This window comes from Ptychodera flava, chromosome 14 (assembly GCF_041260155.1).
Source record: "Ptychodera flava strain L36383 chromosome 14, AS_Pfla_20210202, whole genome shotgun sequence".
Classification (NCBI taxonomy): Eukaryota; Metazoa; Hemichordata; class Enteropneusta; family Ptychoderidae; genus Ptychodera; species Ptychodera flava.
In genome coordinates this window covers 23,069,297-23,088,842 of record NC_091941.1, presented here as the reverse complement: position 1 = coordinate 23,088,842, position 19,546 = coordinate 23,069,297, and the positions used below count along the sequence as shown (strand labels likewise).

Sequence of the window (19,546 nt, the reverse complement as noted above, 5' to 3'; positions counted from 1 at the left end):
GGATAGGAAGACCAATACCTTCTGCGACATCGAAGCCCTGGAACTTCACCGGATGTGCATAGTTGACAAGCGAGGACAAGATGGGATGTATGTTAGTGGTTGCACCGGTGTAGTGGTAATTGGCCACTACCACCGCCTCGTCCTCCTGCGTCAGGTCATCCCCCTGTTATTGGTAACAGAGGAATTTGTAACGTCGCCGGCCGAAACGCAAAAAAGAAAAATAGAGGAAAATAGAAGGAAAAACAAAATAGGAAAAAAAAAGAAAAATAGAGAAAAAATATGTATACATGGAAATATGTCAAGTATAAAAAAAACACCACATGTTGATTACAGCTAGTCAGTGGTATAGAAAGAACAAACATGTTATTGATTAGCTGATGCAGAGTGAGGTTCAACACAGATATTGGTTGGGTGTCTCATTTGTGTGAGGTCCAGGCAAGTAAAGGTAACGTGTCCATAGTCAACATATAGTCTGGTGGTGCATGATGTCTGGTGCAGGCGTACTCACACACATCCCACAAAAGTGAATTCACAGCGAAAAATGGTTGGGTGCACTTAAACCCAGACCACAGGGTGAGTGGATTTATGAAGAAATATTTTATGGGATCATTTGCAATTTGGGCGATGTTTGATAACAGGTTGATTTTGATATTCATAACCATCAAACACTTGGACGTCCCCAGAAAGTGACGACAATGTTTGTTAAAACTCACCAAGCCGAATGGAAGGATCATTTTTCAAACTTCCATGATCAGTTTAAATCAATGTGTTTTTTGTTCAAAAAATATGAGATTGCAGGAATAAATCTTTATATAACTGTTTTGTAGTGAAGAATGGAGTGTCACTGTGAGCAAAAGCCAGTACTAACAATGGGACATTGTGTTTCATCAGTGTTTTGACAGATTTATAAAATCTACCTTAAAAAAAATTAATGATATTTTTATCTGTTTAAGCCATGCATTAAAAAAATATGAAATGCTGAAAATTTGTTTTCAGTTAGTTTATAGAGTTTTGCTTGCCATATCTATTGAGAAGCAATGCTGATCTGCATATTGGCAACTGCATGCTGGGAACATTTCTTCACATGATTTCATATCTGGCCATTTTTCAAATGTCTTTCTTTTCCACATACTTTTATGAGAAACGAAAAAAAAAATTTATCCACCGACGGTCCATATAGACTACTTGTGATAAACACAGATTGCAATAGTGAGAAAAGATTGACGTGTGCTTATGACAAACTCTTGTAGGCTGGAGTTCATTATCAGATGCTATGCAAGCTCTTTTCAGAACAGATTGTAGTGCAATAATTGTGAGGAGTGATGCAAGCAAATCTCTGTTTGCATTTAAAATGCACATAGACACTTTTGGTAAGGCTTGTTAAAATTTTTTAAACAAATGGTCATTATGCATTAATATGAATACCTCAGCTGCTGAGCTGCTGTTAATTCTAAGTTTGGAAGTGCTGATATATGGTTGATCAGTGAAAACAAACTTGTGAGCAACTTTTTGTCATGTCATATCAAGTGCAAACTCATGTCATATACTTTTTTCTTTACTAGTACGCTCTGTAATTTTCGTGAAATTTTACATGATTTTTGTTTGTGCATGTTCTACTCTAAAATTCATGAATTCTCTCAGCTGCCCAGAATCGCACTTAAAATCTCAGAAATATATTTTTTTGTATTTCACAATTTTTCCATTTTTTTTTTTCATTTTCACTTTGAGCCGAATGGTGTTACGGACACCAGCATGTAGCAAGATGGGATGGCTCCTTGTACAATGATTCGAACACCAGTTGCTATCAACTTTTTTTCGTTCCAGAAAAGTTTTTGAAATAAAAGAGACCACAAAAGAAACAACACAGAAACAAAACATGCATTTTATTGATATAAAATAATACATCGTAATGGAAAACCAGTTGAACATACTTAAGACAAACTCAGAGAACCACTTCACAAGTATTTTTCTTTTTTTTTTTTTTCGAAATCAGAGATACACCAAATGGGAGCAGTTTACCTGATCGCTCTTTCCCTGATCGCTCTTTGGCTGTTCAGCCTTGTTAAGCAAAAAAACGTACAAGCGAGTTACAAATTGTTGAGAAGAAATAAAGCAGAAACAATACAAAAAGTAAATAACAACAAAAGAGAGAAACAAAGAGTCAATAGAGGAACAGAAAAGTAGAACGAAAAAGAGAACGGTGATTAGAAACAAAGTAACAGAAAAGATTAACACGTGACTGATGTTAATGATATTAGCATTTGTGTTGTCATGGCTGGAATTTAGGCGACAATTGATTCAGCGTAAGTTGTGTTGAAAATGCTTGAGCTCTAAACAAATTCCAGTTTTTAAGCTGCGGTATTATGCTTTTTTTGGCAATAATAGCTTTAGTTGACTCCACACACTAATCTGCCGAGAGAGACAGAGAGAGAAAGATGTACACCCAGTGTCATACCTTCTTTGTGACCTTTACACTTGACTGCTTGACCTTAACCTCCTCTTTGACGACTACTGGCTCCTCCTCTTTGAACTTGTATTCGGGATGGGCTTCTTCGTACTCTGTCAGTTTCGGTTTGTTTTCCAACGTCTCTCCTGTAATCAAACAGCGTTATGGGGAAAATGTGAAATATGGCGATAGGTAGGGGAACTCTGCCAAAGTGCTAACAAAACAAAAGAATACAGATTATGCTATCAAAAGGGAACAAAATCAAAATCCACTAGCAACTCAAAGAAAGCTTTAAGAGGAAAAGTAAAATACAGAAGAAAAAAGATTGTGAGTGATACATTGATAATATACTTCAAAAGAAAACTATAACAGGTGACAAGTACATTTTGGTAAACTTCTCATCAAATGACATCATAATATACACATTTTTAAGTTTCTTGTCTGATAAATACCTACATTTACACAGACAAGTTCCAAAATATTTTCACTTTTGAAGAAATAGTGGCATCATAAGAATTAATCGGAGATACCGTCACCCTTTTCAAAGTAAATGAGCAAATTTTCCTTTGTGAAAGATGTAACATTATAGATTGATAACTACAGCAAAATGCGTGAAAAAGGGATCAAAAAAGAGTAAATGCAAGGCAAGAACAAAAATTGAAAAAAAGTCAAGCTGAAGAGTTGATGAAATGTTTAAAAATTTACAAAAGAGAAAAGCATATTGCAGTGGTAAGAAGCCATCCCGTAACAGAAGCTGTCTGATCAAACGCAAGACTCAAAAGAAAAGGGGGACATAAGCTGCTTTTCACATTGTACAGTGCTTTTTTGAAGATGTTGGTACTATTGAGATGAAGAAAAAGAAGAATTTTATGAAATTAGTAAACACTACAATATATTCAAGTGCAGAAAACCTTGACGGAAGGAAAGGCCATGCTGTGTGTAAAAAACAGTTGTATGACATGACATCTTGACGTGAAAAAAGTCCAAACGTTCGCCGGTTAAAACAATGTTATAAAATATGGGTTAATTATGGTCAAACACATGCGTGCACCTTTAATTCACTTGCAGTGTGTGTGCATGTTAAGATTATCAGTGCGACATAACGACAAAAACGACCCAGAATAATAATCACACATGATGCGTAGGTTAAGGAGTATTAAAAGTCTGTGTGTTGTGTTAAACTGTGGAAGATTACATTATTACGTTCCAGAGATACATAAAGAATGTTGAAAAGGGGAAAGAAAATTCACATGCACAGAGGAGAGGAAAATAAAATCACATAGATAAAGAAGTTCTTTTACAAAACTCAAAGATAACACCAGAGAAGATGAGAGTTATGATGTCAAAGGTCAAAATGGGCTGCCCCTAGTAGTCATGGTGTGATAGGTATAACAATCACCAGCAGGCTGGTTTTTAGGTCAGATATAGGTCAGGAGTTTGAATCAGAACACGCTGGTCTCATTCCTATATTAGTACATTCCAAATGAACAAATAAACAAACAAACAAACATTTGAGTATATGCATCAAATACACAGTACAAAAGCAGCCCAAAAGTAAAAAAAAGTACGGAGAAAATATACCAAAATATCCTATGACACAAATACTGTACAGAACTGATAACCCTGAGAATTCGTTGATTTTGCAAAGTCAAAAACTTTTCATGGAACGACAGGAAGTTGTAAAGATACTAGGAAGCACATAACAATATACAATTAACATGTATTGAAAACATTGGCAGAGAACAAAAAAACAGTACAAAGTGAAAAAATAAAAACTTACTATGGTCTACTGCTACATAATAATCATATCTCTGAGATGTGTTGCACAAATATTAATTGGTACAGTTTTGCAGACAACAAAGGTCGTGGCAAAAAATGAGCTGTATGATAGCTTTGTGAGAACTTTTGAGTAATTAGAAGCAGAAAGAATCGGCATGGTGGAAGACAAGTGATGATGTAAACACAGAAGATGACAATTTAAAGTGTTAGTACTATGACCCGTCCTGACTCTCATGGTCTTGAATGATTGTCAAAAAGCACAAATATTACCCAGCCAACTTTGCGGGGGAACACCATTAATTACGTGCCATTTAGGGTGTTTCATTGATAAAAATTTGGATTGATAATATGAAAACCTTGGTTGCAGATAGAGGAAACACTCTGCAAGAAAATGATGATATCTGAGACAGACGATGAGCGATGGCAAACAAATGTGAAAACACACTGCAAATGAACGTCAAAGCCCTCAGCAAGCGATATGATGTAAATCCCTAACCCTAAGAAAAAACAGGGTTTGTACATCCACAAGCTATTAAAAAACAGGCAAGCGAAAGACAAGTTGTCACATGTTGAACCATGCAAGGAGTTGAAGGTGATCACGTTAAACCAGACGAGGTGAAAAATAAGGCACAAGAAGTCCAATCGCACCCTTGATTCCAACAATTACCTGCCCAAGACAAGTTCCGACAAAATTCAGTGATATATGTTCTCATTGTTATTGGGTTAATTGAGTGAGGAGAAATGTTATTGATGATGATGATGTGCTGGAACAAGAGGACAGAAGTGATGGTGAGTGACAAGATGACAGCAAGTGGGAGTCGGGGTCGACTGAAAAACAAAACAAATGTGAGAAAAAGAAAAAAAATGTGGCCACAGAAATTTGTCAATGGTGTTGGAGAGGGGTGGTAGGGGTGAAGTTAGACTGATGAGACAGGTGCAGTACCAGATTTAGTGGAGCTGTTTTGGTTGGAACTGTTGGAGGTTTCATTCGAGATGCAAGCCTTTGGTTGATCTCCAGCGTCAGATTGGGAGTCACTGTCTGTGGTGATTAAATAACAAACAAACAAACCAATGAGAGGACACAAGTCAAGCGGCAAACACACAACCCATAAGATTTCCCAAACTCATTTCAATATTGTCTGTTTGTCTTTTTCTCATGGAAACTCCATCATCCCCTAGAGCAGTAATTTGGTGACAAATATTAAAATAAATACACAGGAAATGATGGGTAAACTATGGCAAAAGGGTCTGAAGATTGACTACGTTGAGGTATCAATAAATGAAAATAAAAACTAAAAATGACATGAACATTTTCACTAGACATATAATGTGGTAAAAAACAAATTACACATTTACAACTTATGGTAATAAAAATACTGAAAATCATGTTGACTTCACAAGACTATTTGCAAACATGGAGCAATAAAGTAATACATTTTAATGGAGATGGGAAATGATGAAGGCCCATTGCATCAACGTTTCATATGTTTTACTCATAAAAATTTCGGGAGACACATACATTTGTGTTTATGATTTCTATCTGTGAACCAAATACTGGTTTCCGAGACTTTCTCTCGTGACAGAGACATCATTTTTTTCTGGTGCTGTAGTGAATTTCATTTCACATATAGACTTCATTGCTTAGGCGTTTACCATGTAGCTACTTCTTTATGGTGGCAACAAATTACACTGTACAACTGATGAGATATCTTACTGTCAACCGAGATACTCCTAATATATCTCAACTTTTGGTTGAGATATGATGCCTCGATAACTTACATTTTCTAGGTAACAAAGTTTGATTAACAATTTCACATTTGAAGAACTGAATACATTTAGCAACTGTGTCCAAGTTCTGCGTAATTGAATATATTTCATGAAAATATGCTATTTTGTAATCCTGTTTATGAATACATTTCTTAGCGAAACAAACACGGGAAGCAAGAAATAATCTCAGCAATATCAAGACTCATAGAAGGTTGGCCTAGGTGACCCCTCAAGTGAACAATTTGGTAGATTGCATATGCTAGAGACACACTGGACATTGGATGGGCATGTACACTGTGGTTGACTGTTAAGAGCCGACATTTTATGAGTAAAAAGTATGACTTGACACTTTGTACATAACACAAATTGAAATCTGCTGAAGAAATGTGGGTCTTCATCATTGCGCCTATGACGACATACCAAATTCGATTTTTGTGCGAAAAATATCGTGGACACTGATAGATATAGATGACATGTTTTTTCATTGTTCCCATGCAAGGACGACATTGTTACATCCTGGTTACACGCTGTGACATAACTTTGATGGCTGACCTTTTGACAAGTACTTTGTGTTAACCGAAATTGAAAAAAATCTCTTCTTATTATCTGATGACAGATGAAGTGAGTCAAACAAGAGTGTGTAGATATTTTTATTTAAAAGATTTGAGATCAGACTTAAAGTTGTTAAACCATGCACATACAAAGTTTGCTTTCCTTGCAAGCATTAGAAGTAAATTGAGGCCAGATCCAAACAATAATTTATCTTGTACAAACAAAGTTAGAGTGAAATTTCACATCTTTCAGTTGAGATGTTTTCAGTGCGTACTGTTACTGACAAAAACAAACACACAAACAAAATGGTCAATTTTGATCACTTTTTCAGAAATATTGTCATTTTGTAATAAAGGATGGTGTTTTCACTATCCCATACTAGCAAAGTTCCGTTTTTCATACATCAGTTCAAGAACAGGAATAAACAGAGAAAGGTAGAAAAATTTCATGTTTTTCATTTACAAACTGGCAATTTGTATATAATAGTGGTTTCAAGGTTCGGTGTGGCTTGAAGTTTTGTCCTTCAGAGGATTCAACCACAGAGTTTGTTTAGTGTGTTATGAAAAGTCCATATTTTTACAAGGAGTTATCACAGCCACCTTGGAAGATGTAGAGTACACGTAGTCATTTTTTTTGGTCAGAATCCAAGCAGAAAAATATATATTAGCGTGTCTGTGACAAGAGTGGAACACATTTTTTATTTCAAACTGGGAAGATTATGTCACCAAAAGACTGAGCTAGGGGTTGCCCTTCTGACAGAATGTATAAACACAGGAAAAAAAATCCAAAGAAGAGATAAAAAAAATCAAACAAACAGGAAGTAGAAGAAAGAATGACTCAGATACAAACAGCATCACACAAAATGTGTTGTAATATAGTTAGTTGGTAGATTGAAGCCGTGCAGATCACTTTTGATAAGAGTGGGTTTGTTAGTCTCAAATGCAGCAGAGTAAAATGGTTAAAAGGTATTAAAATCTGTTCACAAAAGACAGACACATAATAAGTGTTAAGATACATTGTCATCAGTTATGTGCCTATGTGTTTATGTCTCACAATTTTTTTTGTCATCAACCATGTCTTAATCATTTCTTGAAACTACCAACACTCTTCATGAGAAACAGGACATCTTAACCCACAGACGATCGTTTTTTATAAAAAAATGTTAAGAATTTCGATGTACTTTTGATGTTCTTGACATATTTAAATTGGGGAATCCTTGTTTGAAAGGTGACGATGCAGTGACTTAAAATGACATGGACTCATATTTCAGCCCCTAATTTGTGTGACTTGGTCTAACCACACCATTGTAACAATGGGAGATTCAAACCAACTCTGGCAATGAAAGGAGTAAATGCCATCATGAGCTGCTCTTTTGACAGTCAATGTCAAATCAAAGCTGACAAGTCCAAGCCATTCTCCCTTGTTGTATTCCCGCTTTTTTATTTTCATTTATTTCTCTTTATTTTGTTGCCAATCATCCAAAAGGTGAAAAGGCAATTCTAGGATGAAGTATCCAGTTTCCTAATGAAGACGCCAATTATGAGGTATGGTACCAATTGTCCACTTGTGAAGGGGAGGGCGCCTTACTCACAGGCAACAATACTATGATTGAGTCTCCAACTCACTGTCCTTGCTGACAGTGAGTGTGCTACCCAAACCACTGCATTGCATTGTAGCCTCTTAGTATAGACAACAGATACAATGTTTAACAGTATTTTATATGTGTGCTAACTGCTTGGGGGAGGGGGGGGGGGGGCGAAGTCTTGTTGACATAGTAAGGTTAAATGACGCAAAGGATGGAGCAAAAATCACCACATTATCTCTAAAAACGAACACAATTTAGGTTTCACCAAAATTTTGGCAGTGAAAGGGAGTTAATAGCTCTTCAGTATTTTTTTAAGGCAAACAAGAATGATCAAAGGGAGACAGACATGGACTTTTCAGCTTCAGCATTCACTTACTTATTGCGTCATCTCTGACACAACATCGTAATTAGACAATTCTTACAGTATCACATATTCATAGTTGATTCCTGTCCCTAGGCAATTTAAGGCTATCATATTTAAAGTTGTTTTATTTTAAATTTTGCATTTTATACCTGATTCCTCGCCTTCGACGTCATCAGGATCGTTGACATCCACTGCCATCTGACCAACTTGCTTCAGCAACTCTAATTGCCCTGTAAAATAGAAAAAAAAAAAGTAAGCTTATTGGTATAAAACTCTTTTTCTTTCCAGCATGCGTGCAGTCACTCATACATTCAAATGTTGGCATCGAGATGCATGGATTTACACCACAACATTAGATTCATCTGACTTGTGGACTGGGAGAGTGTGAGTCGACTGTTGGAATGTCAGACAAAATTGAATACTGAAGCACACTGCCGACATCCAAGTTGTATCAAAGTGGATTTAAAGTTTCATGAAAATATGCATACTTCTCTCCACTTCCGGCTTGAGTCTCTTGTTTTTGATTAAAATTTTCCTCTTTAGCCGGGTTGGAGATGGCAGTGGCTGGCCTGGTACAAGCTACCATAAAAAAATCACAAAGAAAGAATGTTTTAAAAAAATTCGGTGACACAGCATTACTTTCCTTATATTCCACTTCTTCTGCTGCTGTAAGTTACATTTACAAACGTCACTGATTTTTTTGAAGTCTGAAAGCAATATTTGCATTCTCTGAAGCCAAGCAAAAAGTGCGGGTTGTGTACCTAGGGTTTTCAAGATTACCAAGTGCAGCAAGAAAATGTAAAATCACTGAGAAAATATTGTAAAATATACAAAATTAGGTTAATTACAACTGTGTCATTAAGAGAACTATCTTAAAATGTACAGAAGATATGCAATTTGTGTTTCAATTACAGTAGGTCTAAATATATATACACACACACACACACATATATATATATATATATATATATATATATATATATATAAGAGAGAGAGAGAGAGAGAGAGAGAGAGAGAGAGAGAGAGAGAGAGAGAGAGAGAGAGAGAGAGAGCGGGAGGGGAGGGAGGAAGGGGTGCATGACAAAAACATACCGGAAAATCTTCAAGGGGTTCCTTCAAGATGAAATCTCCAAGTATCTCTTCACAATACCTAGCAAGTTTATATTGCTGTGCTTTGCTGCAGTGGTTCTCAAAGCTGAGAATGACAGGGTACTCTGAGACTACAAAAGCTGTATCCCTGATAGCTGTGATAACATCCTGTGTTGAAAAGGCAAAGTCAAAACAAACTAGTGTTAATGAGCATAAAATAAATGTACGTAAATGGAAATAATAAAAGGATAAAGCATCATTTGATGAATCAGAGTACCACATGAAGTAGCTGGCAAAGTTGGCCGAAGGCCGCCACAAGCGGCTCACTACTTACACACACTGCAGTACTATACGAATTTTTTCCATGAGCACACAAGTCACTGACACTGCATTCCCATGATGCTTCAGTGAATTATCAAACATCACGTCCTGAGCTACAATAAATTTTACTTTGATCAAAGATTTGCAAGCAATAAAGTTATAAAATTCCAAGGATAACTTGAGTATTTAAAAGTAAATGAAAATGCATAATATTTTTGTTTGGGATGAAATACATAACATTATTCAATAGCAACTGCCATGATTTTGTGTTAAGGGTTACTGTCAAGGCACACAGTATGCTGGGCAGCCGGGCTCGTTCAGCGAGCTGGTGTATGCATAGCCAGCAAGGCCATCAATACCTGTGACAAAGAAGAGTATGGGAGAAAAGTGTCCTAAAAATACTTTTATCAGAATGACATCATTGTCAATCCCTGTGGAAGCAGTATTGCTACTTCAGGGGTCTATGTTGTGCATTTATATTACCAATGAAACAAAGTTTTATTCCAACAATCATACAAATGGACTTACAAATGGATTGTCTTTGAAATAAGTGCATCTCTCTAATAAGGAACTAAAGGTACTATACGCTGCTTTCAGTTTAAACACCGTGTTTTCCCATCAAGGTGATTTGCACCACAGTTCAAATGAAGCTGGGAATTTTAAATTAGTCTACTAAATGTGTTATCAGGGTATTATTAAGCTCTTCAATGTGTATACACATTGGCCATTTTAATGACCTTTACATTGACCTTTACGTTCTGGTATTTCACCGTTATGAATCCACCAGCTTGATTGAATACTCTGACACTGCCAACATTATTCACTGAACTTTGTGATGAACTGCCTTTATAACTTTTTTGGCGGAAAAATTTTCATTTTTCATGCAGCAAAATTTGAAATTTTCGATTACAGCGTACAATGAAACCTATGAGAGTATGAGGTCGTGTAGGGGTCATAAAGTGACTCTTAGGTAGACTACTTTGCTTGGAGTAAATTACAAAATGATGTACTTCACTGAATCATGTCATACCTTGAACAAAATATCTGTACACATGGCTTTCCCATGAGTGATTATAGGCTCTGCATCATCTCCCTTGCCGTCCCAGCAATCTAACTCTACACATCTGAATCAAGAGATGCATTAGTAACTCAGATTGCGTTTTGTGAAATGGAAAATATGGAAAGAGTCAGTGAACGCATTAAAAAGCAATGATATAAGTGCTAAAATTGTATCACAAAGAAACACATTTATGAACGAACTGTGTTGAGAAAATAATCATAGGATTCTTCTCTTGAATTGTGGGAGAAATACTCACCTGAGATGATTTTGTCAATCAGACATATTTGAGTAATGGAACTGAGATACATAAGGTAAATATCTGGGAACTTAAAAGTGGTCTCCATCCTCAATGTACACTGTATGGAAAAACTTGCATCATTATCTATGATGACAAAACAATGCGACATTTTCTATATTTGTAATTTGTCATGGCTTTTCAGTTGTGTAGCATTGTGAAGCATGGCAAGATCACAATGTCGTTTGTATTCCTGCATTTTGTATAAGTGGCACATTCCCCCGCTGGTTACAAGGATGATCCCTCAGTGTGGATCTATATCACACTCACCTGCAACCCGCCAAAAGCACTTGTCTATACATTTCCACTGAGGATTTGCCGCCAAACTGTCTTCCAGTAAGGTATGTGTTGTGTGATGAATTGATGTAGTAATGTGACAGGGGCTGGTCCATGTCCATGTACAACTCCAGTCTGTCAAGAAAGACTGGCGCATTTTCGTCCGACATCAGGTACCTACACAGGCCATCTACTGATAATTGCTCTGGTGAACAAGCAATAATGATTTCCATACATAAAAGGTACCTACACAAACACGAGGCACATCAACTGGGCAAGTAATAGATCACAAAGTTAATAGAATGCCTCTTTATTCAAAACTCATCAGGATAGGATTGCATTTGTATACAAAAGCAAATGAGGTCAAATAAAGGTCAATCTTTGCTTGGGCCTGTTGACAGAAATTCCTTGTCTTGGAATAACTTGCAGACTTAAATAGGAGTGGTACTTTAAGTTCATTGAAAGTTCAGTGACATATTTTCAACTGCACACTTTGCCAACGATAATGACTTTAAGAGAAATTATTCTGTGGAATTTCTCTTTCTTCTACATCAATCAATACAAAACAATCAAACAAATATAAAAAAACCAAATCAGTCCCTGGATAAAACTGCTCATTTCTGGGAGAGGGGAAATTGCTCATTTCTCGGAAACTAATCACAGAGATCACCTTACCCTTTTTGAGGAATTCCTCATCCTTCTCATAGGTATTGATGATTTGTAGGACTCGATCTCGATTAAAGAAAGGGAAAAGGATTTCATTTAACCTGGGGTCTCTCTGCTTCTCGTTCAAGAAGTTGATCATTTGATCCACCGTCACTCCTTCATACTTCCCCTGTGTGCTGTAAAGATAAGAATTTGTTCAGAAGGAAATACCGAAGTATGAGCACAATCATCAAACACTGGTAGTTAAGTCTCCATTTGATTTTACTGCTTGAGTGATCAACTCAAATGGCAAAAAAGGTCGTCTGAGGGCATCATGACATTACGTGAATGATGTAACGTTTCATAGGTCTCTTGACAGTAGTGCTATGACTAAACCATGTATATTTCTTATTTAATAGGAAGCAGGGGAGAGGTCGGAGTGTTAAAATTTGAAGAAGAGAAATTAGACAACAGTTGTACAATATTCACCACTAATATTCCAAATTAGGTGATTATCCATCATTCTAGATGATATGGCATCCACCTTTTGGCGTTTCGCAACAGCATTTACTGGCTTTTGAGAATTCATCTCTGGGGTAAACAGCTATTTTCAGTTTGTCAATGATTTCAAATGTACACATTCTGAGTACATCCATCAGTGGTAAATGTCTTTCACGTGGCTATCATGCAGTAAATATTATGGCTGGCCAAGATATCTCCCTAAAATGGCACCAGGAGGTAGCGCAAAGTCTGTGAGTAGGAGTTGAGTGCTCGTCTTGCTCTCCATCACCGGAAAGCTGTTTTTGATACAGCAGCTAAAATTAGAGAGCCACCCAGAAAGCCATCAGTAAAATCTTTGACGCGTGAGTGTTTCCAGCAGACTTCAGTGAACGACATGTGAATGCCATGGTGTTGAATTTGAAGCACTGATGAAGCAAAACGAAAGGTGGAAGGGTGAGACATGCAGTTGATGTCATCTGTATTAAACTTACATTTCCTTGTGCAGTTCTTCCAGTTCTGTTCTTGGGCAGATCTTGTGGTATAATTCATAAAATTTCTCAAATGAAAAATCTTTCGGATCAATTTCGTCACTCTGAGGAGGCAACAAAGAAAATCATGGGGCTTAAAGATGAAAATAGTCTTGAATCCCCTGAATAGAGGGTTAAAATTTATGTTTGGCAGCTTCAGCACTTTGTCTTTTTTTTTCTCTGCACTGATTCAGACCAACTGATACAGTTTCACTTGGAGAAATGTGGATTGCATTTAGCAACTGGGTAAAATATCACTGAGAGGATCATTGTCGCACTGTTGATCCGAAAACGATTCCATGCCATTATACTTTACATGAACATCAAATTCCAGGATTATTTTGACTGTTTCAGCCACTTTCCTGGAAGCGCTTTCCACTTTGTTGGCATTTGATATAATCTCCCAGAGACGTCATCCCACATCATCGATCATCCACTACAGACATCACCTGAACGTCCCTGTTACACTTGACAAAATTTGGGTAAGATCCTTTCATTTGCCCTGGATCTTCATTCTCTGATGGTTCATGTTTTGCAATAAGGTTGGTGCATTGGAAAGCCCTATCTTTCAGACCATTATACATGTCAAGTAAACCTCTATGATATCCCACTATCTTTCATGAAATTACCAAAATATCATTTCTGAGTACATGCGAATCTTTTATATGAAATTCTGGACAGGAAAATTGCTTGGGGACAGTTTTTTTCAGGTTAATGTTTTCCGAGTTGCCCCAGATGTGTAATTTGCCAAATGAACACCGCATACAGCACCCAAGGCAATTGTGTCAACTGAGATGTATAGCGCCACCTAGAGTTCAGTGATAGGAACGACACGGCTATTTTGTTCACTTGTTTCTCTCAACAGAGTGCCCAATAGGGAGAATTTCCATGACACTGTGACCACGTACAGGTGATTAAGTGCAAAACCACAACCTGACTCCCATGATTCCGGGAATTCAAGGGATGAAAAAAGTGATTCTTGGAACAGGTGACATGAAATCAACAAGCACTGTCGCATTTATTCTATGACGAATGAACAGTTAATCCCTTTATCCAGGTACAAAGTCAGTAAAGAAATCTTTTGTCTTTGTAAAATGATTCATGATACAATTCTATCATAATACCAAAGCTTTTACGTAACCAGGAAAAGTCTTCTTTCTCTTTAGAGAAACCAATCTTGGAGCTTGGGTGGAGACTTGAGTTTACAATTTCAGAATGCCCCACTTTGGTATGACCTTATTTTGTTTTCAATGGCAAGATTGGATTTTTCCATGGGGAAGTGGAGTGTGATGGTGTGCAACTGGTATTGGGGGGAGTGATGAAAGATCAGTAATTCACAACTAAGAAATAGAAAATGCAGCAACACATCATCAAAGGCAATGAAGCACAGCATCCCCCTGAAATCGCAAAGAGACACTGAATGAGATACCTGGTCTGTATCAACATTTCAAAACACTTACAGTACAGAATCAGGTTTTGTGCACATGACAAACATGCCCCATCTCTGACTTTGCTTCCTTGGAGAATACAAGCACTGAAAATGTTTTGTATTCACACAATAACGTTTGTCTCTAATGGTTACTCACATTAAGATCATCTATTCACACCTCAGTCACCTCATGTACAAGAATACTTGTGAATGTATAATTAATTTTGTCAGAGACTTGAGGATTCATAAGGAATTCCTACAATCTAGTGCATACCACTTAATTAGGGGGGGCCTACCTTCACGTTTTCCGGTATTCAGATAATTCTCAGAAATTTCCGAGACCTGTGCGTAACATGAGCATTTATTACAAGCCCCTGGGAAAATGTTTGGCATTTCAGCAGCTCTGATTTGTTAATAGTGTGATACATACCTTGCCGCTGGGTAGACCTATTTCCTCCAGGCATTTAAATATCATCTTTTCTGTTTTGCCAGAGGCAAACGTCCTAGTGAGATTTCTGACGGGAATGTTGCCGCTTGGATTCACCTGGAAACAAATGCGCATCCAGCTGAAAGGATAATAGTAGGTGTTTTTTTTGTTAAAAAAAAATGAATGAAGATACAAATCAACATCACAGAATTTAGGAATTCCACACACGAACACCATGACCTGTCAGTTCATATCATGTCATCCATCATCATGCATGAATTATAAATACGTTCATTCATGCAACATGCATATTTTATGACACGTTTACGACAAATCACAGCTATTATCAGCATTATCTGTTGAAAGAACATTCAATTATTCATGATTATTTTGTAATACAATGTATCACTTTCACAGTTTTACACGGCATTAATTAAATCATGCTTCCTGTTTCAATCAAATGGGAAGCAGATTATCTTCTGAGATAACTAGTTAAAAATAGTTTTGATTGATATCGATGTATATTGCCACAAAATTATAGGTTGCTTTGTATCCAGCAATTGATCTCGCCATTAAAGCTCAATCAGCTGTAACTATTGATCTACATATTCAAGGATTTTTGTTCTTTTCATAAAATGCAATTTCTCTTTTCGTCCTCAATCATGCCGAAGTACCCAAAACTCATCCAGTCAACACTACTTGTACATGTAAATGCCTTCAGTTTTTGTTCACATCTAGTACTGAATTTGTGTCCCAATACAAATTCATTGATCTACAATAATGTTGCATATTGTACATAATGTTGGCAAGGCAAATACCTTATATTTCACTGTACATTAGGGAGAAGAAGCTGATAAACTGTATTTGGTTTATAGATTATAACACAAATACTGAAAATGATATCAAACATTACAGCCACTTTCCCTTTAACATTTTCACTCCTTTTGAAATCACATTTTTCATACAGTGCACAGTTATAGAATGAAAGAGAGCAATACATACTGTTTTTGAAGACATGTCATGGGACATATGTTGTTAGCTCTTGTATTGTGCGTGATCTTGGTCAGAAACTCCACCCATTGCTGTTTTGTAGAAAAACAAAATAAAAATTTTAAATATAATGGTGGAGATGTCCAAGTGACCATTCTTTCTGCCAGTATTAACCCTTTGAGCACTAAAGTCAATTTTTGTCACCTCTAGAAAATACCGCATTCATTTTTTTCAGGTTCTAACAATTTTCTTCAGATTTTTCCTAAAATTCTGATCAAACACTGTAGCCTATGAAAAGTGCTGCATATTTGGTCTAAAATTATCTATGCAGAAAAAACATCATAATAAGTGGTAAAATGTTGCACAACAATTTTGGCGGAAAATTACAGCGCTCAAAGGTTTAATGTCAATGTTTCGAGGAATATCCTCGAAATATCCTTCTGAGTAGCAAAGGCTTGCAACTTTGATGGCAGAGATGTAATGAGAGGACCCATGTTCATCATTACAATGCTCTTCATCATAAGGTTTTTCCTTTTCCCCTTTTCCTGCCAAGTTCATATCTCAACATCAGATCACGTTCGTTAAATCTAGTAAAGCACAATATGTCCTATTAGGTGCATTTTGACGAAAAATTGAACATTTTGAAGGCTTCTGAAATCATAGATACTGTAATTTTAACATGATTTTATGGACTAAAGCTGCAGTTGGAACAGACCACGATAAATGAGTTGAAGTATGTGAAATACGTATGGTTTTGGCTCAATACTGCTTTTCACGGAATAGGCTGATGGGACAGTGATACTATCTGGGTTACAGCTACTGTAATAAGTATGTTTTTGGCTCAGCCTGCATGGAATTTTTTTCAAAACAAGAAATGTTCTCTGCAATAAAACTATATGATGAATTTCTACTGTACCCTCCTGCTGCAGTATTCAAACTAAATTTTTTGAGTTCATTTGGTAAACTAGCCTCGATCATCTGTTGTAAAATATAAGCTCTTTTTGGTATTTATATACATACCATATATGAGCTAAAAATGTAAAGATTGTTAAACATAGTTTCACATTCATTGCTTTACTTGACACAATATCAGCTGGTATGAGAGACGGCCAGAGGGCATGTGGAAGTTGCCATGCCAACTGATGTTGATGTCTGGCACTCAGGCTTTATTGTTTCACAGAACAATGCCCCGACACGCATGTTACAGGTCTGTTTATGGAGGATGTAACCCAAAGCGGAAATTTACAGCTGGTAGTTACACGATACTTTCAATGAGAAATTTATCCAAGTGAATGGAATACAGAGAAAATACATTTGTCAGGGTATTTGTTTGATGATGACAGGTGTGCACTCTTAACATGTAGGTGACAGAAATCCACTTTCAGTCTACAGTCCAATCACTATTGTTAGACTGAATGTGCTGCTCCTTTACGGTTAATGACCTTCATGTCAGATATTCCCACAGCGGCATTTTCCCTCATTATCTGTTGGTCCTCAACATTAAACAAGATACAATAAGTGTAGGTCGCATGTCATTAATTGTCCTAAACCTTGGGTTGCTTGACAAGCCCATCTGTTATCTTTTGTTAAAAGCACACAGGTCATTAATTTTACAGTAGGTGGTGTCTCCTTTTATATTAATTGCGAAAAATACTCACCTTGGCTGTGGCAGTACTGTCAGCGACCATGGTCATGTAATTGACATTGACCAGATCCAACCCACTGCACACTGTGATGGACCTTTCATCCAATTCTCTTGAGCCATCAGGGTCCATGACAGAGTAAATTTTGCTGTTTTCCTGCAGGATGACAAATGGAAATTTAAAAGCAAAAATGATTAAAGAATTTCCTATAACTTACTAACATCTGTGACTGGTTGAGGTAGTATGCGCCTGGAAAGTGAAAGACTTAAACCTTTGCTCATACTTTCCTCAATGAAACTCTCAACCATTTCTCTCGCCAAATCAAGAATAAAAATCAGGGGGTCACCGTGCAAAGTTTGCTACTAGAGAAACAAATTACCTAACATTTACTGAAATTTGAAATTCAAAATGGCTGAAAACCCTGTGTTTACTGCATAGAGAAAAGTGAAATTTTCAATTTTCGAAAAAAACTAAGACTGCTCCAATTTTTTTTAACTCAAAGAGCTTTAAAATGAACACCCATAAGTGATAGATCAGAAAAGAATTGTGAAAATTTTAGAGTTCAATATTAGTCTCCGAGGCGTATTCTACCTTAAAGACATTTCTGGTATGTATCAAGGTTTTGTGGAGTGGATTGTCGCATGAAAATATTGAGATAATATGGATAATGCTGATGTAGTCCTGTACCAATATTCTAGTATTAATCTTCTCATCTGCAGATCTGAACTGCAGAATTTAAAAGAATGTAACTATACGTATAACTGTAACTATATATGTAAATGAAATACATTATTCCAAGCAAACTGGCATTTGCCAGTACAAAATCTGACAGTTTCTATCTTCTGGAAGTCTATCTTTGTCGCTGAAGTGGATAGTTAATGCCATTTTTTCTAGTTTCAATCATCATACAGGTAGTAGCGAGGTACTTATTAAGTCATTTTTGTAAGAGCGATATAAATTTCTGCATATAGTGTGTCTTTGACGCTATGGGGAATCAGCTCATATGTTTGCGCTTGTATCAACAGTTACGCCTGATCTCCATTTCAACATAGACAGGAGATGCACGGAGAACTGCTGGGACCCTGCACAGTCTTTCATCACACTGGATTTCAGCATGGGAATCTCTCCTCACGTCACGAGGAAACTTGAAATGTCATCTGTCAGAGCCTTGAATAATTTGCAGCCACAACAAGCATTCCTCTTCCCAGGGAGAGTTTTACAAGTAATGTTACAAGAATAGCGGCAGAAAATAAGTTTTACCTTGATTAGAAATAGAAAAAAAGATGCTATAAGCAGTACACTGACATCATCGAGCAGTAATTGCAGTGTACACTGCAGCTAATCACGTTTGAGGCCAAGTGGGTATGAAACTATAGTTGTAAGATGGTGCCTGGAAACACTACACTCCACCTTGATTGCGTTATCAGATCCAGTAACTCCCGCTCTTGAGATGACCCTTGAAGATGTTTACATATAGGGGCAATGTGTAAATTGGGCAAGTTGGCTATTTTTAGCACGGGAGGAGCAGTCTGTTTTAATATTCTCCATGCAAATCGAGTTTTAACGCCATAATCTTCTACAAAGAACAGATATTTTCATGGAATATTATGGACAACCTGAACAGAAAGCTTATAATATGTTTTGTTCGGTATGTTTGTTAAATACCGTGCTCTCGCATCAACTCAATTAAAACAATCCCTGAGGATCTCTTTTGCATAGTATTACATGAGTTTTTACAAAGCATGTTTTTTTCCTACTTCCTTGCAAACTGGCCGGATTATAATCCTCCAGAAATGTTCACACTAAATCAGTGTTGTTTTTCACTTTAATGATATCCATTAACTTTTTAC

General features: G+C 36.7%; 1 protein-coding gene across 12 annotated transcripts in view; it reads right to left on the bottom strand.

Moving 5' to 3' along the window:
• The window catches only part of LOC139149803 (1-phosphatidylinositol 4,5-bisphosphate phosphodiesterase beta-4-like), a 127,445-nt gene that overhangs the window by 19,785 nt on the left and 88,114 nt on the right, over window positions 1-19,546 (bottom strand). For 2 of the 12 annotated variants that reach the window (XM_070721786.1, XM_070721788.1), the window contains exons 5-18: window positions 17,712-17,852; window positions 16,066-16,145; window positions 15,067-15,202; window positions 13,172-13,272; window positions 12,210-12,376; window positions 11,529-11,739; window positions 10,934-11,027; window positions 9,586-9,750; window positions 8,982-9,072; window positions 8,643-8,723; window positions 5,169-5,264; window positions 2,456-2,592; window positions 2,020-2,058; window positions 19-163 (exon numbers count right to left, since the gene is read on the bottom strand). In XM_070721786.1, the coding sequence (XP_070577887.1) occupies window positions 19-163; window positions 2,020-2,058; window positions 2,456-2,592; window positions 5,169-5,264; window positions 8,643-8,723; window positions 8,982-9,072; window positions 9,586-9,750; window positions 10,934-11,027; window positions 11,529-11,739; window positions 12,210-12,376; window positions 13,172-13,272; window positions 15,067-15,202; window positions 16,066-16,145; window positions 17,712-17,852 (1,684 nt within the window). The remainder of the gene's footprint in view (window positions 1-18; window positions 164-2,019; window positions 2,059-2,455; window positions 2,593-5,168; window positions 5,265-8,642; window positions 8,724-8,981; window positions 9,073-9,585; window positions 9,751-10,933; window positions 11,028-11,528; window positions 11,740-12,209; window positions 12,377-13,171; window positions 13,273-15,066; window positions 15,203-16,065; window positions 16,146-17,711; window positions 17,853-19,546) is intronic. The other 10 variants (XM_070721785.1, XM_070721787.1, XM_070721789.1 and 7 more) reach the window with 7 other exon arrangements.